General features: G+C 40.5%; 1 protein-coding gene across 5 annotated transcripts in view; it reads right to left on the bottom strand.

The window, feature by feature from the left end:
- LOC124116188 (nephrin-like) overlaps positions 1–20062 on the bottom strand; it is a 275714-nt gene that overhangs the window by 22029 nt on the left and 233623 nt on the right. For all 5 annotated transcript variants that reach the window (XM_046477441.2, XM_046477437.2, XM_046477438.2 and 2 more), the window contains exons 4-10: positions 14113–14445; positions 13107–13397; positions 10540–10842; positions 8327–8452; positions 6298–6462; positions 1330–1638; positions 415–699 (exon numbers count right to left, since the gene is read on the bottom strand). In XM_046477441.2, coding sequence (XP_046333397.1) covers positions 415–699; positions 1330–1638; positions 6298–6462; positions 8327–8452; positions 10540–10842; positions 13107–13397; positions 14113–14445 — 1812 coding nt within the window. The remainder of the gene's footprint in view (positions 1–414; positions 700–1329; positions 1639–6297; positions 6463–8326; positions 8453–10539; positions 10843–13106; positions 13398–14112; positions 14446–20062) is intronic.

Genomic DNA, 20062 nt, shown 5'->3' on the forward strand with positions numbered 1-20062 from the left:
CTCATTCTGCACTGTCTGACATCAAGGCATAAATAACGTGTTCTCAACTGCAATACTCCATCAGGTAGAGCATCCAGTACACAGAGAGATTATTGAGCTCCACTGTGTATTGGTAGGACACCACTAACAGATGAGGACTAAACTCCCACGCCATGTACGCTATCATGTACGTTCTACAAAAGCCCTTGGCCACTGTCTGACTCAGGGATATATTACAGGTTTGTAAGGAAGACACTGGTGAGACTCATATGTTAGAATATCTCCGTAGCAGCAACTTAACCCTACTACCTGTAATTACAGTGTTGCATATATATATATATATGTCATGATGAACCCTAGCCATGTTCACAGAACTTTGAATGTATACTATTCTAGGATGAAATACACAGATTATCTGCCCTATCTTCTACATACATCGGACATCAATGGAGAAGTTGTGGGTTGTGAAGCCTTCAGCATTAGAAGCCTTCATGGTGAAGTCCCCTCTGTCACCACGGCGGATCTTGGTGATTCTGAGGATGCCGCTGGCCAGGTTAAAGCGGGGGATGTCACTGGGCAGGGACAGCTGCACATCCCCCCGGTACAGCCTGTACGTCACCTCCGGGGGGTTGGAGTAGGCGGAGAAGTTCAGTGACACACTGTTTCCTTCTATCAAATCCACCTTCTCTGGGACACCCGTACTGTTAAACTCAGGTGCAACTGAAATAAAGCCAACACAATCATGAACCTGATATGAAAGGCAAACATGAGACCATGTTAAACATTTCTTCATGCAAATTTCAATCATTTCTGTCACAGACTGAATTATAACATCTATCACCACACCTTGTTTCTGTTATTTAATTCTATGTATTTTATTTAATAGACAGGTCTGATAATTCTATATCAGCTAACGCACAGAGATAATGAGATCAAACTTTTTACACTGACCCTGCCATACTTGTCTCTTGATCGGTTTCACCACACTTAGATTTCCCTGGTAAATTTGAAATTTTGGTGCACAATTCTTGCTTGAAGCAGTACAAGCATATTCTAAATGAGACCCTCCTGACCAACACAAACAAATCACATGTCAATGTAATGATGAAGGTTCTTCACATTTGTGGATCGAGTGAACTTACACAAAATAGGAATGTTTTCTTCCATTTTCATCAAGGTAAATCTGTCATTTGCCTCATGAGACCAGATGATGAGAAAAACATAATTCTCATTCTTATTTTCTGATTAGCTTTTAATTTCAAAATAATGCATAGACCTACTGTCAATTCCAATAGCAGTATAATGCGTAATGTGTCGGTAACCAGACCCAGCGTGGCATTATCTACTTACACAAAACATTAAGTGTCAGAGCATCAGTCACGGCTTGCCCAAATATTCTGTTTGCGGCCTGGCAACCAAAATAAGCATTGTGATCTGCTGATGTTGGCATAAACTCGAGGACGTTTGTGGTAGATCTGCCATCATTCTCTGCCTCCACCTCGCCTCTGTCAATGCCCTGGACCCGGCGTCGGTCCGCTCCCTTGATCCAGGTGATGTCAGCCGCTGGGTTGGAGGACGCTGACACGCATGTGATGTTCATCAACTGTCCTGCTTTAGGTTTGGCCGGCCATGTTGTGATTCTCACAGATGCTGGGGGGACTGACAGTGAGGGAAATAACAGTAAACATAATTTGAAAGAGGTCATGTTGTTATGGCAACAGATAAAAAATGAAGGCAAGCTTACAAAGCTACAACGTTGTTCACTGATCTAGTCTTGAACACATCAATTGAGAGTATATTTATTACTGAGTCTGAATTTAGCAATAAAATATATCACAAATTGTTTCCATACATGTCCCATACAAGATATTAAACTCACCATAACAGCACATTTAAATAATTGTTCAAAATATTGGCCATCATGACATATAATTATAAGTTATATATTTTTAACACCTACCAACCCATATCTTTACACAAAAGACCGAAAAAGATTGAAAGTGCTCTTTTTTTCCCCCACCGTTACAAAATGAAAAATCTGTGAACCAACTTATAAATAACAAGAGTCATCAGAAGATGACATATCCCCCCAATCTGGTGCAATTTAGAAATGGGGTTTTGCTACATATACCCCATTCTTGGTTCACTGCCATTTACTTCAATGGTAATGAAATAAAATAATAAAACTGTACAGTATTTTTCAATATCCTAAATAACCAAAAAAAACATCAATTCATCTCAAGACTGATCTGTAAAGCAAGTTTCATCTAGAAATATGTAACGGTTTGGAAGATCTGCTCCAGAAAGGAGCACTACCCTCATTTTCAGTCAAGTCCAACTTGTCATGAAAACATAATTACTTTTTTTTAAAATATCCCAAATCATTAAAAGGCACCACCAGTTCAACACTTGACTGATCTGTATAGCAAGTTTCAACAAGAAATATTTGACGGTTAGGAGTTCTGCTCCGGAAACAGAAAATTGATGAAGGACAGACAGACAGCCAAGCTGCCCACTACATCCCTCGTTTTTTTTAAACAGTAGACATAAAGCCTTACCATGATCACAGATGCGAACGTTTATGTTATAATTTTAAAGCTTTGAGAATTAGTATTTAATAGCATTCTGATATCAAATTCTTATTTGAATAAACAACTACCGGTATATAGATTTCCATCCATGGCATCCAACCTGCATACAACCTGGTTTATATCAGACGCTAATGCATACCAACATAAACAGTTTCCAGTTGCAACTGAAGCATAGTCTATAGTCATATTTCAGACTTAACTTTGTCCTTACGGTAATCTGATTACTTTTGGACAGCGTTAGTTCCGCTGAGAACAGCCCCACCATCAAATCCTTCATCATTGTTTATCTCTCCTGAATCAGCAGGCGGGATATTTTGGTATAATCCCTTCTATGATATGTGTCTCCCTGCACTGCCTACATCAATGGTAGTTGGCAGCATCACCTACACACATCAGTCACACAGAAAGGTGCTGCTGCTGCTGGGTTAAGTGATGTAATATGGCACCCTGCAGCTGGGAAACAATACCTTCCTTGTAACTAATAGAGGAAGTGACACCACAGACAGCAATATTCCAATATTCATGAAGGCATGTAAGTAATATGAGTCTAGGCCAACAGTATAATTACTAGAAGAGGGTAGGCTATTTCTGTGGTCATCCCCCTGTGTTGGTGATGTCCGGCGTGAGGAAAGCCCGGCATGGAGTGCCCGATCCTCCCTGTAGACCTGCAGTTGGCATACACAAACCCTGCATAGGCCGAGCCTTCTGAGTTGGTGACACATTGCAAGAATGGGAGCTAATGGGAGCATCCAGTGTGTGTGAGGGAACCAGGCATAATGTTTACTCTAATCAACACAGAATAAATTCCTCGAAGTGCTCACTAAATTGGTTACGAAAACTAACAAGATTTTTTATTGGTGAAATTCTTTTTTTTTCAACTGATTTTCCAAATGGCTTCTGGACCATTGTCTTTTGTTGGTATGCACTGTTACTGAACAAGACACAGCATTAATTGTGAACTGACCTGTAACAAATAGCATCTGACAGTTATATATTGTCATATTGACAAGGTTTAGATCTAGATATTGGCACTTCATAAAGCTCCTTCACAGAAGACTAGTTTCCTGGGACTGGCAGTCCTTCTGAATAACTCTTGGAGACACTGGACTACTTAGAAACTTGCAAAACTTATCAGGTTTATTTTAGGGTCGTTGAAACAATCCTTATAATTACTGTTAGTTGTCCTATTGTAGATATTGAAATGTGTGAGGTAAGAGTTTGTGTCATCCCAGCAGTGCATAGTTTCAATGTCGAAATTTGACCAAATTTTTAGGACTGCCTTCGTGGTCTAGTGGTAGAGCGTCTGCCCGGGTTCGATCCCAAAAGACATTAAAAGATGGTACTTGTTGTTACCCTGTCTGGCACTTGGCATAAAGGGGCTAAAACAAGGACTGGTCGGCTCAGAGTCAGTATACTGTGTCTGAGTGGGGTATTCATGTTAAACTGCAGCATGGTATCTCAGTGAGCTAGCACTATAAATCGGCATTAGTACAAGCAGCATGTACGTCTCTATATAAGTACAATAATCTTGGACGCGTCGTTGAACCCAATATCACCTCCCCTCACCTCACCAAATGTTTGGCTACCTTTCACTTCATGTCTCATACTGAGATACCTTACACAGACATGTCATAGACCTTAATCAATGTCATATTAAAAATCAACTGATCTTATTTCAACTAAAGATCTAAGCAATTTGAGAAGTCTGAAAATGTGGACTGTTTAAAAAACCTGAAGAATTCTGACCTTGGCCACTATGTTGCCAAGGTCACTTGCAGGACATATCATAGCCAGACGTTAGTATCAGTACCGATATATCGCCAATGTGAGATTGCTATACTGACCATCAGCAGGGCATTGTGAAGTTTTTATGTTTAGAAATTTTCAAGTGTATTAGAAGAACTAACAGTCTTAGAATGGTGACCAGCACAAGCATATATTGAAAACTAAATGAGTTCCAGTCAATATTATTACAGTTATTTAACAAGTGAAAACATGTGCAATATCCTGTAACAACAGCAAGCCTTGATTGCTAATTACAACATCAAAAGTGAACATAATGAAAGTCTGTGATAAAGGTGAAGCGAATCAAAAGGCAAACGTAAAAGGTGGACACGAGTGTGTTCAGCATGAAATAATTAGATTTTGACTATATCCAAAGCTTCCTCGTGCCATCTGCAATTTCAAAGAATTTATTTCCCTGTACATGCATATTACAGACCCCACTCTCAGGTCGATATTGTTGTTGTTTAGATTTACACAAACAAATAATCGAGCTGATTGAGGTTGATTGAGCAACGAAACAGAACCATTGCTCAGCACATGCGGAATGAGTGAAATGGCAAAACCATTTAGGGTTCATAGAATACGCCAGGTATATTTACTGTGGCATTGTGATATGGTTGACAGATAGATGCACCGTTGTGGCTCGTTGTTTGGAGTGTGCTTGTAATCACGTCACCGGTGAGTGATATTATCTGCCTCTTTGACCGCCATCATATAGTGGGAATATTGGTAAGTGTGGTGTTAAACAACAAACAAACTAACCAGCCTCTATGTGTACATGGTCAGATCGTGATCTCTGTGGTGAGCGGCCATTTTCCATGTGGTCGGCGTGAGTCCACAATTGTGTATGCGTGGCATTATATGTTAATAAACTCATGTGTGCATAGATTTTCTTGGTGTATTTTATTTCATAATTAGTTCCTTTAAGTATCTTGCAGATTTGAATAAAACCACTGCCTCTGTCTGGTCATAAAACTGAGAGCGTAAGCTCTGGTTTAATCAGCGAAAGTAGAAGGCTTACAATATGACGACTAGTCAGCAGAAAGAGGACAGGAATAGCGTCTAGGAGGATTCCATATTTACAAGTTATGTGTAATGGTTTTTAAAAAATTAAGTTTTGCCGAGACTAATCAGTGGGTATTATCATTCCTCCTCATAAACAAGGTAATGTTAAGGATACTAACAACTACAGAGACATCACGTCATTAAGCATACTTAGATCAATTTTCCTGAAATTCTGAAAGCAAGTTACATGTTAGTCAAGGGTAAGTCCTTTCCTCTTTACTTTCTATATTTATTAACTGGCAAAATAAATAGAAACTATGTGTAAAGGCGCAGATGGTTACATCCAGATACTGTTGGGAAACTTTGGCTATTATTTGCTGATGATGTGGTAATGATTTCTAGTGTTATACCTGTGCTATCTCCCAAATGTCATTATTTTATTATGTTTAAAACAAAGTTCAGAAACAAAGAAAATCTTTTGTAGTATACAATTACATTTTGCTATCTAACTTGCATGAAACCAATGGCAGGAGCCTTCAGGTCAACCATTGAAGATTGTAACAGTTTCAGGTCACAAATAACAAGTAACAACACAATGTTATGTAGTCACTACAACTGTTTCTACTGTACTCAACAACTCTCCAGCGCGGGCACTGAACGTGGTTATTAACTCATGTGTCCAGATAAACGTTGTGTCTGTGTATTAATGGAAGCAAGGGACATTTATGACACTAATTTCATCCTCACATTAATTTTATGATGTAAAGTAATTAGGAAAAGTAATGATTGCCCGGTTTGTATTAAAGTACTGGAATTTGGACTAACGCACCAGCAGTGGGGTCTGGTATCACCTTGTCCACGTGGTGCTGTTTAGATTTTGCTGAAAGCAACTGCAATCCATGCAATGTAAATACCACTAGTTTGGAAGATAACTTACACAGGACCGTCAGATTGACGTAGGTTGCAAGGGGTGATGAGGTAGCTTCATTCTCTGCGGTACACTTGTACGTGGCTCCGTTGTCACTCGGTGTGGCCACCACCTGTATCACAGCTCGGGCTAAATTGCCACGCTTTGTGTTCTCGGAAGATATTTTCCTCGATCCTGAAATCATGCAAAAGGTGAAAAATGATTACGACAACTTGACAGGATGAGTATTGTCACCAATCACAGACTCTTTCACTCAGTCCCTCATTTTTCTTCCCATGAAATGCCATAACATCATTTACAGTTCAATATATAAAGGACACAGGATTGTAAGCATGTCAATATCAATTCATCTTCATGATCCATGTTTCACATAATACTTTATCCTAGCATTCACCTTAGAAAGACAACATGCTGGGTAGTAAAGCTGTCTACTTCAAGTCATATTTCTAATCATTTAAATGTGAAGGATAATTCTTTTTCTAAAGTTCTAATCAAGCAACATCACCAAAACTTCTTGATGGAAAAGTTTAAAAACTTCAAATGACACATGCAAGAGGGCAAAGTGTGTGAGATATTTTAATCATCTTTAACTGACAAGGCTGTAATATGAAATGAAAATGCTGCTAAATCCAAAATGATGAGATTTTTTTAAAGGTTTTAGCAGATTACGCAGACTGTTGGAAATACCATTTTCTACTACTCATAATTCAAAATTGACAAGAAAATCTGATGCGATTTTTACAATATTCTTATTTGTCTCTGATAGTCACTACATAATTGTACGATGAGTAACGCTGAAATGAAGCTCACAGGTAAAATACAATATGGTGAAAAATATAGTACTGATAATGCCCGCATATTTCATCAAAAATATTGCTTTTCCGTTAGTCCCATCAGTCTATTTGATGTTACCGAATCCTGCCATAGATATGCCGATCTCATAGTTGAGCCGAGGTATTAACTTGGGTCCTTGAAATCTGCATCCAAATGTTAAGTGATCTACATACGCCGGACCACCAACCTAAAACTATGTCTTTTCGTCATTGGAAATAGAATATTAACAAATCCATACTGAATTACACAAGTTATCCTGTTGTTATACTATCTGGTGATAAAAAGTGTTCATTGTATTTCTGGACTTATGTTTGTAATCTATGTTATTAATCTTATTCAAACTTTCATTTAATATTGTTCACATTAATTTCGGCGAAATCGTTTGTCCCTCAGATTCTTACAACTTCTGTTTACCCCCGTTCAATAAGGTGTGCTTTACCACATACCATGACAGCACAAACTCACACTATTCACAGCAACTACCAACATATTACCACTACTGATGCCTTGAAACGAACCTTAGTTGACAAACAATGAATAGATATCACAACTGCTTTACTTTTACTTGAAGAAATCATAATATATTATTCATTTTAAAATAGTGGTTAAGGATACTTTTTTCCCCTAGCATTGCATAAAATTCATTTTCTGTTATAGTATTGTGTATTTTTTAACTTAATCACCTGTAGATTAGGAGAAAACGTGTGAACAGTTGATTCAATTTCCAGCTCAGACAAATACACATGGTAATCTTAATTCCCGCATCCAAAATAATGCCTACCATAACAAAAAATACAATTGAAATGGTGAATCATCATGTCTATTTATGTTTAATCGCAAATGTCACAATTTCATTGACAAAGTTTGTTATCCCGTTGCTCGTTTACCTGAAGTGATACAATGTAGTTTTTTAACCAACAGAAAGATAGGTTGATGAAAGTGTAACTTTTACATCTACAATCATATATGGTAACTAATTCTTCATATGGGCCTTTATTCAATTAAGATTATTTGCTCACTGATATTATGTTCTCATTTAATCAGTTTCCCCCCTTTTAAAACTTGAAACAAAACTAAATCCCAGTTGATCTTGGGGAAATCCTCTTCAAGCTGTTAGATTCTAGGAACTGCTGTGTCCTCCAGTCACCCTACCTCCATACTGGGGATGTCTGACGGATGACATCTCCCAGGTACACAGACTCACCTTTGTACCACTTGAGCTTAGCTACAGGGTTCCCTCCCGAGGACTGGCATGTGATGCGGGCCAGCTCTCCGGCCTTGATTGCATTGCCCTCTGTGTATCCCGAGATGCTGGGCTTATTGGGGGGATCTGAAGCAGGCAGTGCACAGTGTCGTCAACTGACGGCCCTTTCAACTGAGGCAATGGAGGAGGCATATATATATAGGAATATCTGCTTTGACTGGAGGTCAATTCCATAGAGCTTTTGTGAAATCTTTTTAACTAAAAGCCCTCCAACTTTTCACCGACTGAAGTACCTTGAAATAAAAGTTTAGCCATATCTACTGACAATTCAGCCACATCGGACAATTCGTCCATATATACTGACGATTCTTCCATATCTTCTGAAAATTTGTCCATATCTACTGATGATTCGGCCATATCTACTGATGATTCGGCCATATCTACTGACAATTTATCCACATCTGACAATTTGTCCATATTTACTGATGATTCCGCCATATCTACTGACAATTTGTCCATATCTACTGACATTTCGGCCACATCTGACAATTCGTCCATATCTACTGATGATTCGTCCATTTCATTCATATCTACTGATGATTCGTCCATATCCCCTGACAATTTGCCCATATCTACTGTCGATTCAGCCACATCTGACAATTCATCCATATCTACTGACGCTTCATCCATTTCATTCACATATACTGATAATTCGGCCAAGTCTACTGACAATTTGTCCATATCTGCTGACAATTCATCCATGCCTACAGACGATTTGGCCATATCAATTGACAATTTATCCATGTCTACTGACAATTTGTCCATGTCTACTGACAATTCGGCCATGTCTACTGACAATTTGTCTATGTCAACTGACAATTCAGCCATATCAACTGATGATACGGCCATATCTACTGACAACTTGGCCATATCTACTGACAATTCAGCCATATCTGACAATTTGTCCATATCTGCTGATGATTCATCCATTTAGGAGGTCAATTCCATAGAGCTTTTGTGAAATCTTTTTAACTAAAAGCCCTCCAACTTTTCTACTTTTCTACTGACAATTTGTCCATATCTGCTGACAATTCATCCATGCCTACAGACGATTTGGCCATATCAATTGACAATTTATCCATGTCTACTGACAATTTGTCCATGTCTACTGACAATTCGGCCATGTCTACTGACAATTTGTCTATGTCAACTGACAATATCAGCCATATCAACTGATGATACGGCCATATCTACTGACAACTTGGCCATATCTACTGACAATTCAGCCATATCTGACAATTTGTCCATATCTACTGATGATTCATCCATTTAGTCCATATCTGCTGATAATTCTGCCAAGTCTAATGACAATTTGTCCATAACTAATGACAATTTGTCCATGTCTACAGACAATTTGGCCATATGTTCTGACAATTCATCTATGTCTACAGACAATTTGTCCATATCAACTGACAATTAGGCCATATCTACTGACAATTTGTCCATGTTCATTGAACAATTAAGCCATATCAACTGACAATTTGGCCATATCTACTGACAATTTGACCATGTCTACTGACAATTTGGCTTGTCTACTGACAATTTGGTCAATCCACCGACAAATTGGTCAAGGATGGACATGAACAGTAGTATTCTTCTTTTGTTGAAATTCAAAAAAAGTCAACGAAGGTAGTTTTTTATCTGGGGAATACAAATTACTTTTACCCAACAAATACATTTTCCATTGAAAAGCTATTTACTTTTCTGGGCAAGAGTTACATACCATCCATGAATTACCATTACAATCAATAATGTATCATTACATTCAATAACCTATCATTACAATGAATGGATTATCATAAGCTACTTGCAACCTTGGTCCTTCTTGTCATGTTTGGTAGTGTTGTGGTCTTGAAGACAATCTATTTTGATAACTATGGTTAATTTTCTAGCTATTTGGGTAAACAGGTCCTCAAGTGTATTTGTTCTTTGGAAGGTAATCTGATCAGTTGTGTCATAATTTTGTTAGAAAGCTAAGTAACAGATGCTGTTTCAAAAAATGATATTCGATACATAAACATGTTCCATAAACCTGTCTTAATCAAAAGGAAAATACTGACATCTTTTCCCAGATTATTACTGATCAATACGAGGGAAAACATAATCATACGTAGAGACAGTTACAAGTTACATGATGATTACAGGAGGCTTACACAAAACACTAAGGGTGACCGTGTCATCCACACTCTGGCCAAGCGCTGGATTGGTTGCCTGGCATGTATATTTCACGTTGTGATCTTGATGTGACAGCTGGACGGACAACGTTGACTTCGATATATAGCCTCCGTCTGGTGAATCCTCTACCCTGGTATCAGTCTGTGCCAGTTGTCTCCCCCTGGCAAACCATGTGATGACGGCAGCTGGATTGCTGTTGGAAGACACACAGTCCAGCTTGACTGTCTGACCGGCCTTGGCTGGACGGTCACCACCACTTATTGCAACTCGATTTGGGGAGACTGAAACACATAGGATGCAGTGACAAATCATCCAAAAACATTTCAAGATAAACGCATAAAAAAAGGAAGAAGTCTTGGTCATCATGCATTACAAACATACTAGCCTGTGCACACATATATCTGCTTTAAGACAAACGTGGGAAGCCACCAACGACTCAGTAGTGTATGGTAAGTCTGGATGGCCATGTCTTTCTTACAGATTGTTTGACAGAAAAAAAAATTGACACTTACAATGTCCCCTGCTGATCCCTGTGATCCACTGTCCACACAACACTTACAATGTCCCCTGCCGACCCCTGTAATCCACACAACACTTACAATGTCCCCTGCTGACCCCTGTGTTCCACACAACACTTACAATGTCCCCTGCCGACCCCTGTGATCCACACAACACTTACAATGTCCCCTGCCGACCCCTGTGATCCACTGTCCACACAACACTTACAATGTCCCCTGCCGACCCCTGTGATCCACTGTCCACACAACACTTACAATGTCCCCTGCTGACCCCTGTCTACACAACACTTATAATGTCCCCTGCCGACCCCTGTGATCCACTGTCCACACAACACTTACAATGTCCCCTGCCGACCCCTGTGATCCACTGTCCACACAACACTTACAATGTCCCCTGCTGACCCCTGTCTACACAACACTTATAATGTCCCCTGCCGACCCCTGTGATCCACTGTCCACACAACACTTACAATGTCCCCTGCCGACCCCTGTGATCCACTGTCCACACAACACTTACAATGTCCCCTGCGTTCCACTGTCCACACAACACTTACAATGTCCCCTGCTGACCCCTGTGATACACACAACACTTCCAATGTCCCCTGCCGACCCCTCTGATCCACTGTCCACACAACACTTACAATGTCCCCTGCTGACCTGTCTACACAACACTTACAATGTCCCCTGCCGACCCCTGTGATCCACTGTCCACACAACACTTACAATGTCCCCTGCCGACCCCTGTGATCCACTGTCCACACAACACTTACAATGTCCCCTGCTGACCCCTGTGTTCCACTGTCCACACAACACTTCCAATGTCCCCTGCCGACCCCTGTGATCCACTGTCAACACAACACTTACAATGTCCCCTGCCGACCCCTGTGATCCACACAACACTTACAATGTCCCCTGCCGACCCCTGTGATCCACTGTCCACACAACACTTACAATGTCCCCTGCCGACCCCTGTGATCCACTGTCCACACAACACTTACAATGTCCCCTGCCGACCCCTGTGATCCACTGTCCACACAACACTTACAATGTCCCCTGCCTACCCCTGTGATCCACTGTCCACACAACACTTACAATGTCCCTTGCCGACCCCTGTGATCCACTGTCCACACAACACTTACAATGTCCCCTGCTGACCCCTGTCCACACAACACTTACAATGTCCCCTGCCGAGCTCTGTGATCCACTGTCCACACAACACTTACAATGTCCCCTGCCGACCCCTGTGATCAACTGTCCACACAACACTTACAATGTCCCCTGTGATCCACTGTCCACACAACACTTACAATGTCCCCTGCCGACCCCTGTGATCCACTGTCCACACAACACTTACAATGTCCCCTGCTGACCCCTGTGATCCACTGTCCACACAACACTTACAATGTCCCCTGCTGACCCCTGTGATCCACTGTCCACACAACACTTACAATGTCCCCTGCTGACCCCTATGATCCACTGTCCACACAACACTTACAATGTCCCCTGCGATCCACTGTCCACACAACACTTACAATGTCCCCTGCTGACCCGTCCACACAACACTTACAATGTCCCCTGCTGACCCCTGTGATCCACTGTCCACACAACACTTCCAATGTCCCCTGCCGACCCCTGTGTTCCACTGTCCACACAACACTTACATTGTCCCCTGCTGACCCCTGTCCACACAACACTTACAATGTCCCCTGCCGACCCCTGTGATCCACTGTCCACACAACACTTACATTGTCCCCTGCCGACCCCTGTGATCCACTGTCCACACAACACTTACAATGTCCCCTGCCTACCCCTGTGATCCACTGTCCACACAACACTTACAATGTCCCCTGCTGACCCCTGTGATCCACTGTCCCCACAACACTTACAATGTCCCCTGCCTACCCCTGTGATCCACTGTCCACACAACACTTACAATGTCCCCTGCCGACCCCTGTGATCCACTGTCCACACAACACTTACAATGTCCCCTGCCTACCCCTGTGATCCACTGTCCACACAACACTTACAATGTACAATGAGCTTGTACTGGGCAGTGTACGGCCGCTGTGTCACAAGATTGGACACCTCGCATCGATAGATGGCGTCGTTGTCCGAGGAGTTGACTGTGAAGGTATATTCATTGACAGCCTTATCATTGCCACTGACGTAGGAGTAGTCCACCTGCTCATCATTCCGATACCACACGACTGTCCCGATAGGATTACCTCCCCTTGATGTGCAAGTCAACTGCAGAGTGTCGTTTGTCCGCACAATCTGTTGGTCGGTGTATCCTGAAATCTCAGGGGCACCCGGAGGCTCTGTAAAGAAATAGCCAACAATCAGTGGACTTGGGGATATAACTTGAGTTACTTCAAAATCAGCAAACACAATCTTATATATATATGATCTCACCTGCCAGGGATGTGACCCTTACAGACAAGGAGGATGTTTTGTGATGGTTGTCCAGGTACAAGCAAATAAATCTCTAAATGATTAAATTCTCAACACTTTAATTTTGACAAAATAGTTCTTCCAACACATCATTACTCACCACACTGTCAATGGACAGACTTTCAAACTGTGCCCCCTGCCTGTAATGCATCAGTCTGTGTGTGTAATAGTATCATGTCTTTGTCATTTCTACTGAAGGGACTGAGTGAGTAAGTTTAAGTCACATCATCAGTATTTCATCCAAATTATGAATAGCAAAAGTAATACATTAATACTATCATCTACATTAAAAGTCCAGAAAGGAAACCAGAAGTCTGGCCTGGTAGATGTTGACAGTTTACTTTCCAGAGGACTAGAGATGAGATGTCCTGAATCTCATCACAATAGCCTCAACTCATGCATGTCGAAAAACGTTACCTGTAAAATCAACATGTCTTCAACATACCTGAACTGCTTTGATATATTCCTCGAACACAGAAGCGCATTCACAACTGAATTCTTAACTTTCTAATCCGGGGACAGTTTGAAACGCTTTGAAACATACAATACACATCAACACCATGAAGTGTGGTTTGTACCAACCTAAGATACTAATCTGCACTACTGTTGTCAAGGGAGGGCCCGAGATTGCTGTGTTGGTTGCCTGGCAGGTATATATTGCATTGTTTTCATCTCTCCGCTGTGTCAGCCGAATGCGGACGACACTGATGGCTGTTGATCGCTTGTCCCCCGTTGTTGACTGTGTGGAATACTCGACATTATTGGTGACCTTCACCCCATTCCGGTACCAGGATATAGTGGCTGGTGGTCGTCCATTGGCTGCCTTACATGTGAGACTAAGCAGAACCTGGGTCTGTGGAACTTCCACCACAGACCCGTTGGTATAACCTTCGATCTCCGGCATTGCTGGCGGCACTGAAACAGTTAACAATATTTCATCAAATTAATTCATCAAATACCTACAGAGTTATCAAGTATCTATAGCTATCATATACTTATATGAGATAGCTACGCAATAAATCGCCAAGAAAAATGAAGAATGAAGCATGGTTTATTTCACAATAAAACATTGTTCTATCATGGACGTCATTTCTGGAGGTTCAAACATGTACTTACAACTTGATGACATCATATATTGGTGTATAGTGACAGGTTCGCCAAAGATGTGGCTGTGCAACACAGATGAACGCAATGGCCGAACAATGGCATCCAAAAGCAGGGGTATATGACAATTGGTGTTGGGGGGAAAAGGTACAGGTAATCGAAGTGATGATTGTGAGTTTATGCGGGAAATTCCCACCTCTGAATAAAATGGATTTGTCTGACATTACCATTGTCTGATTCTATTGAGGGAGTCATCATTATTTAAACACGGGTAAATATTTTTAAAGCTTGTTCATTTCATTATCATCCTTAAAGAGGCAGTACAAAATGTTGATTTCTCATATAAAAAACTCTCATAATAAAAATGACTCGTCGTCATTGTTTATCGTACAAAAAACACTGCAGGGGGAATAAACCGCTCTGGGCATTTATTTCTTAAATCAAATACCTATAGAGTTATCAAATATCTATAGTTTTCTAATCCCTATTGTTATCAAATACCAACAGTTATCAAACACCTATAGTTATCAAATACCTATCGAGTTATCATACACCTATAGAGTTATCAAATACCTATCGAGTTATCATATACCTATAGAGTTATCAAATACCGTATTCGATGTAATAAGCACCCTGCTCTAATAAGCACCCACAGCGATATTTGCTAATATATTGGCTAGTGAACAATCCCAATTAGCACCCCTTCCGATTGATCAATGTATATTACGCATATGCACCTGTAATTTTAAGCAATTAAATTCTGGGAAACTATATCTGTCGTACATGAACATAGTTATAAAAAAAAAACACATGAAATTTATCTTTCAACTTTCACCAAAATAATATTCTAATAAGAGCCCCCTATTTCTATTTTTGAGAGCGTTGTGAGCATTTATTATGTTGAATACGGTACCTATAAAGTTATCATACACCCATAGAGTTATCCAATACCTATAGAGTAATCATATACCAATGGAGGTATAAAGTACCTAGAGTTATCAAAACCTATCGAGTTATCAAGTACCTAGAGTTATCAAACACCCATAGACTTATCCAGTACTTACTGTTATCAAATAGCCATAGAATTATCACAATGCCACATATTTTGATAAAATAATTTTACAAACTTACATTTACATCTTTAGATAAATATTAATTTGTGTTTAAAGTATAATTGTAAGATGCAGTTGTATAATTGCGAAACAGTACTAATTCTATAGAATAAATCAAGTACACATAATCAGTTTTTCATGTTTATTTCACAATGACACATTTGTTTCAGAGACATCAAAAACCTTGCTTTTGTCAAAAAAAACCCATCAAGATTTATACAACCAACATGACTGACTTGCTTCTCCATTATTCAAACACTGTATTTTACTGGCTTCCAAGGCTCGCCACATCAAAGAGAATTTCTAGACGCCTAAAACAGACTATAACACTTGCTCATAGAGTTCTCCCGGAGAACGAGGGAATCCTCCAGGGAATGAAACATCTTATTAACCCCTGAAAGATTAATGTCGTCACAGTAATTAAGGTCAGCTACACTCAGGGGTGGCACTGCCAACTTCTTTATCATTAGTCAAATAGGGAAGTCTTCTTTCATTGTATATAACCTTTATTCCCTTCATATCAATTTTATCAGACATTCATAAACACAGTGATCAAGATGACTTTTGTTGTGCATAAGGGAATACAGGTACGTGTCATAATGAGGGAATTGTCTGTCTTTGTAGTTCTGTGATGGATTAGGTTCTGTACTTGAATACACTACAACACTGTAACAGACACCTGCTTGCAGTGGCCATCAGCCTGTATACAGCTTTCATCATAAGCCATATGTTATAGCTACACAGTGATACTACATAAGTGAGTGAGTGGGTTGGAGGTGGTGTCCTGAGATATCTACACAGTGATACTACATAAGTGAGTGGGTTGGTGGTGTACTGCGATATCCACACAGTGATACTACATAAGTGAGTGGGTTGGTGGTGTCCTGCGATATCTATGTGGCCGATGTAGTTTTTGTATATATTTGTTTTAATTTCATTTTAGGTTTTTACGTATATTTATCATATATAACTAGTTGTCCGTTTCAGTCAGCTATAACAAAGTGTATCTGACCTGTCTTACCTACTAACTGCCCCATGGCCAGAAGCTTCATCTGCTGATTGGCCAAGCTAACACCTATTGTTAAACTGCATGCTTTGATTACACTGCATACTCTCTCAGCACATAAACTGACAGAACTGCTCAGACCAGCAAAGTGTAAAGAGAGAATATTAAATCAGGTGAGTTAAATGGTTATAATCTCTATCTTGTGTTGTATTTAAATAATACAATATGTTCAAAGTGTTATATGAAGTAAACTAAATGTATGTAATCTAACATAAATGTTGATTTATGTCTAAATATTTAAATCTGCATAGGATAAGCTAAACATCCATACTTTATCACTAAAATGTATTCTATCACTTCAATGAAATATGTGTGAAAGTGTTTTACCTCAAGAGTGTTTTAATAAGCTTTGTAATGTAGAGATTCAGATGTGATACAATGCAAATCATTGTAAAGAAAATGTGTGTATTACTTTGTTCAATATATTAAATGTTAAATAGTGTTTTAGTCTATGTATTGTTTATTCAGATAATCTAGGGTGTTGCTATATAGGCAGTTTGGATCCACACCCTTGTATCACCCACAGGGTATGCATTGTGTTATTTATATTTGTCTAAGACTTACAATGTAATCTAATTGTGATGACCACATTTAATGTAATATCATATCATTAATTTCTGTCTTAAAGTATTGTATATGTTTATGCAGAATGTGTAAGCGTTATGCATTTATATTATGTATATATATTGTGTATATATTATAGTCAAATGAAAGTCAAGGAGTTATCTCCCTTGAATGTCGGTATCGTTGATCATGTACATACTGTATATGTTCTAGTATAATCGTTTAAGGTTCAGTCTATCTTGTGTTTAATGGATGACTAATATATGTAAATAATTACTTGTAATAAGCCTATGCTGTGTATCTAGCATTAATGATAATGTTTTACTTAGTATTTATTGTGTTATTATGTGTTTCAGGGTGTATGATATATAGATCTACATAAGTGAGTGAGTGAGTGGGTTGGTGGTGGTGTTGGTGTCCTGCGATATCTACACAGTGATACTACATAAGTGAGTGGGTTGGTGGTGGTGTCCTGCGATATCTACACAGTGATACTACATAAGTGAGTGGGTTGGTGGTGGTGTTGGTGTCCTGCTATATCTACACAGTGATACTACATAAGTGAGTGGGTTGGTGGTGTCCTGCGATATCTACACAGTGATACTACATAAGTGAGTGAGTGGGTTGGTGGTGGTGTTGGTGTCCTGCGATATCTACACAGTGATACTACATAAGTGAGTGGGTTGGAGGTGGTGTCCTGCGATATCTACACAGTGATACTACATAAGTGAGTGGGTTGGTGGTGGTGTTGGTGTCCTGCGATATCTACACAGTGATACTACATAAGTGAGTGGGTTGGTGGTGTCCTGCGATATCTACACAGTGATACTACATAAGTGAGTGGGTTGGTGGTGGTGTTGGTGTCCTGCGATATCTACACAGTGATACTACATAAGTGAGTGAGTGGGTTAGTGGTGTGAGTGTCCTGCGATATCTACACAGTGATACTACATAAGTGAGTGGGTTGGTGGTGGTGTTGGTGTCCTGCGATATCTACACAGTGATACTACATAAGTGAGTGGGTTGGTGGTGTCCTGCGATATCTACACAGTGATACTACATAAGTGAGTGGGTTGGTGGTGGTGTTGGTGTCCTGCAATATCTACACAGTGATTCTACATAAGTGAGTGGGTTGGTGGTGGTGTTGGTGTCCTGAGATATCTACACAGTGATACTACATAAGTGAGTGGGTTGGTGGTGGTGTTGGTGTCCTGCGATATCTACACAGTGATACTACATAAGTGAGTGGGTTGGTGGTGTCCTGCGATATCTACACAGTGATACTACATAAGTGAGTGGGTTGGTGGTGGTGTTGGTGTCCTGCAATATCTACACAGTGATACTACATAAGTGAGTGGGTTGGTGGTGGTGTTGGTGTCCTGAGATATCTACACAGTGATACTACATGAGTGGGTTGGTGGTGGTGTTGGTGTCCTGCAATATCTACAAAGTGATACTACATAAGTGAGTGGGTTGGTGGTGGTGTTGGTGTCCTGCGATATCTACACAGTGATACTACATGAGTGGGTTGGTGGTGGTGTTGGTGTCCTGAGATATCTACACAGTGATACTACATAAGTGAGTGGGTTGGTGGTGGTGTTGGTGTCCTGCGATATCTACACAGTGATACTACATAAGTGAGTGGGTTGGTGGTGTCCTGCGATATCTACACAGTGATACTACATAAGTGAGTGGGTTGGTGGTGTCCTGCGATATCTACACAGTGATACTACATAAGTGAGTGGGTTGGTGGTGGTGTTGGTGTCCTGCGATATCTACACAGTGATACTACATAAGTGAGTGGGTTGGTGGTGGTGTTGGTGTCCTGAGATATCTACACAGTGAGTCAGTGATACTACATAAGTGAGTGGGTTGGTGGTGTCCTGAGATATCTACACAGTGATACTACATAAGTGAGTGGGTTGGTGGTGGTGGTGTTGGTGTCCTGCGATATCTACACAGTGATACTACATAAGTGAGTGGGTTGGTGGTGTCCTGAGATATCTACACAGTGATACTACATAAGTGAGTGGGTTGGTGGTGGTGTTGGTGTCCTGCGATATCTACACAGTGATACTACATAAGTGAGTGGGTTGGTGGTGGTGTTGGTGTCCTGCGATATCTACACAGTGATACTACATAAGTGAGTGGGTTGGTGGTGTCCTGCAATATCTACACAGTGATACTACATAAGTGAGTGGGTTGGTGGTGGTGTTGGTGTCCTGCAATATCTACACAGTGATTCTACATAAGTGAGTGGGTTGGTGGTGGTGTTGGTGTCCTGCGATATCTACACAGTGATACTACATAAGTGAGTGGGTTGATGGTGGTGTTGGTGTCCTGAGATATCTACACAGTGATACTACATAAGTGAGTGGGTTGGTGGTGGTGTTGGTGTCCTGCGATATCTACACAGTGATACTACATAAGTGAGTGGGTTGGTGGTGTTCTGCGATATCTACACAGTGATACTACATAAGTGAGTGGGTTGGTGGTGTCCTGCGATATCTACACAGTGATACTACATAAGTGAGTGGGTTGGTGGTGGTGTTGGTGTCCTGCGATATCTACACAGTGATACTACATAAGTGAGTGGGTTGGTGGTGGTGTTGGTGTCCTGAGATATCTACACAGTGATACTACATAAGTGAGTGGGTTGGTGGTGTCCTGAGATATCTACACAGTG

This window comes from Haliotis rufescens, unplaced genomic scaffold, assembly GCF_023055435.1.
Source record: "Haliotis rufescens isolate VD_foot unplaced genomic scaffold, xgHalRufe1.0.p SCAF_18, whole genome shotgun sequence".
Lineage (NCBI taxonomy): Eukaryota > Metazoa > Mollusca > Gastropoda > Lepetellida > Haliotidae > Haliotis > Haliotis rufescens.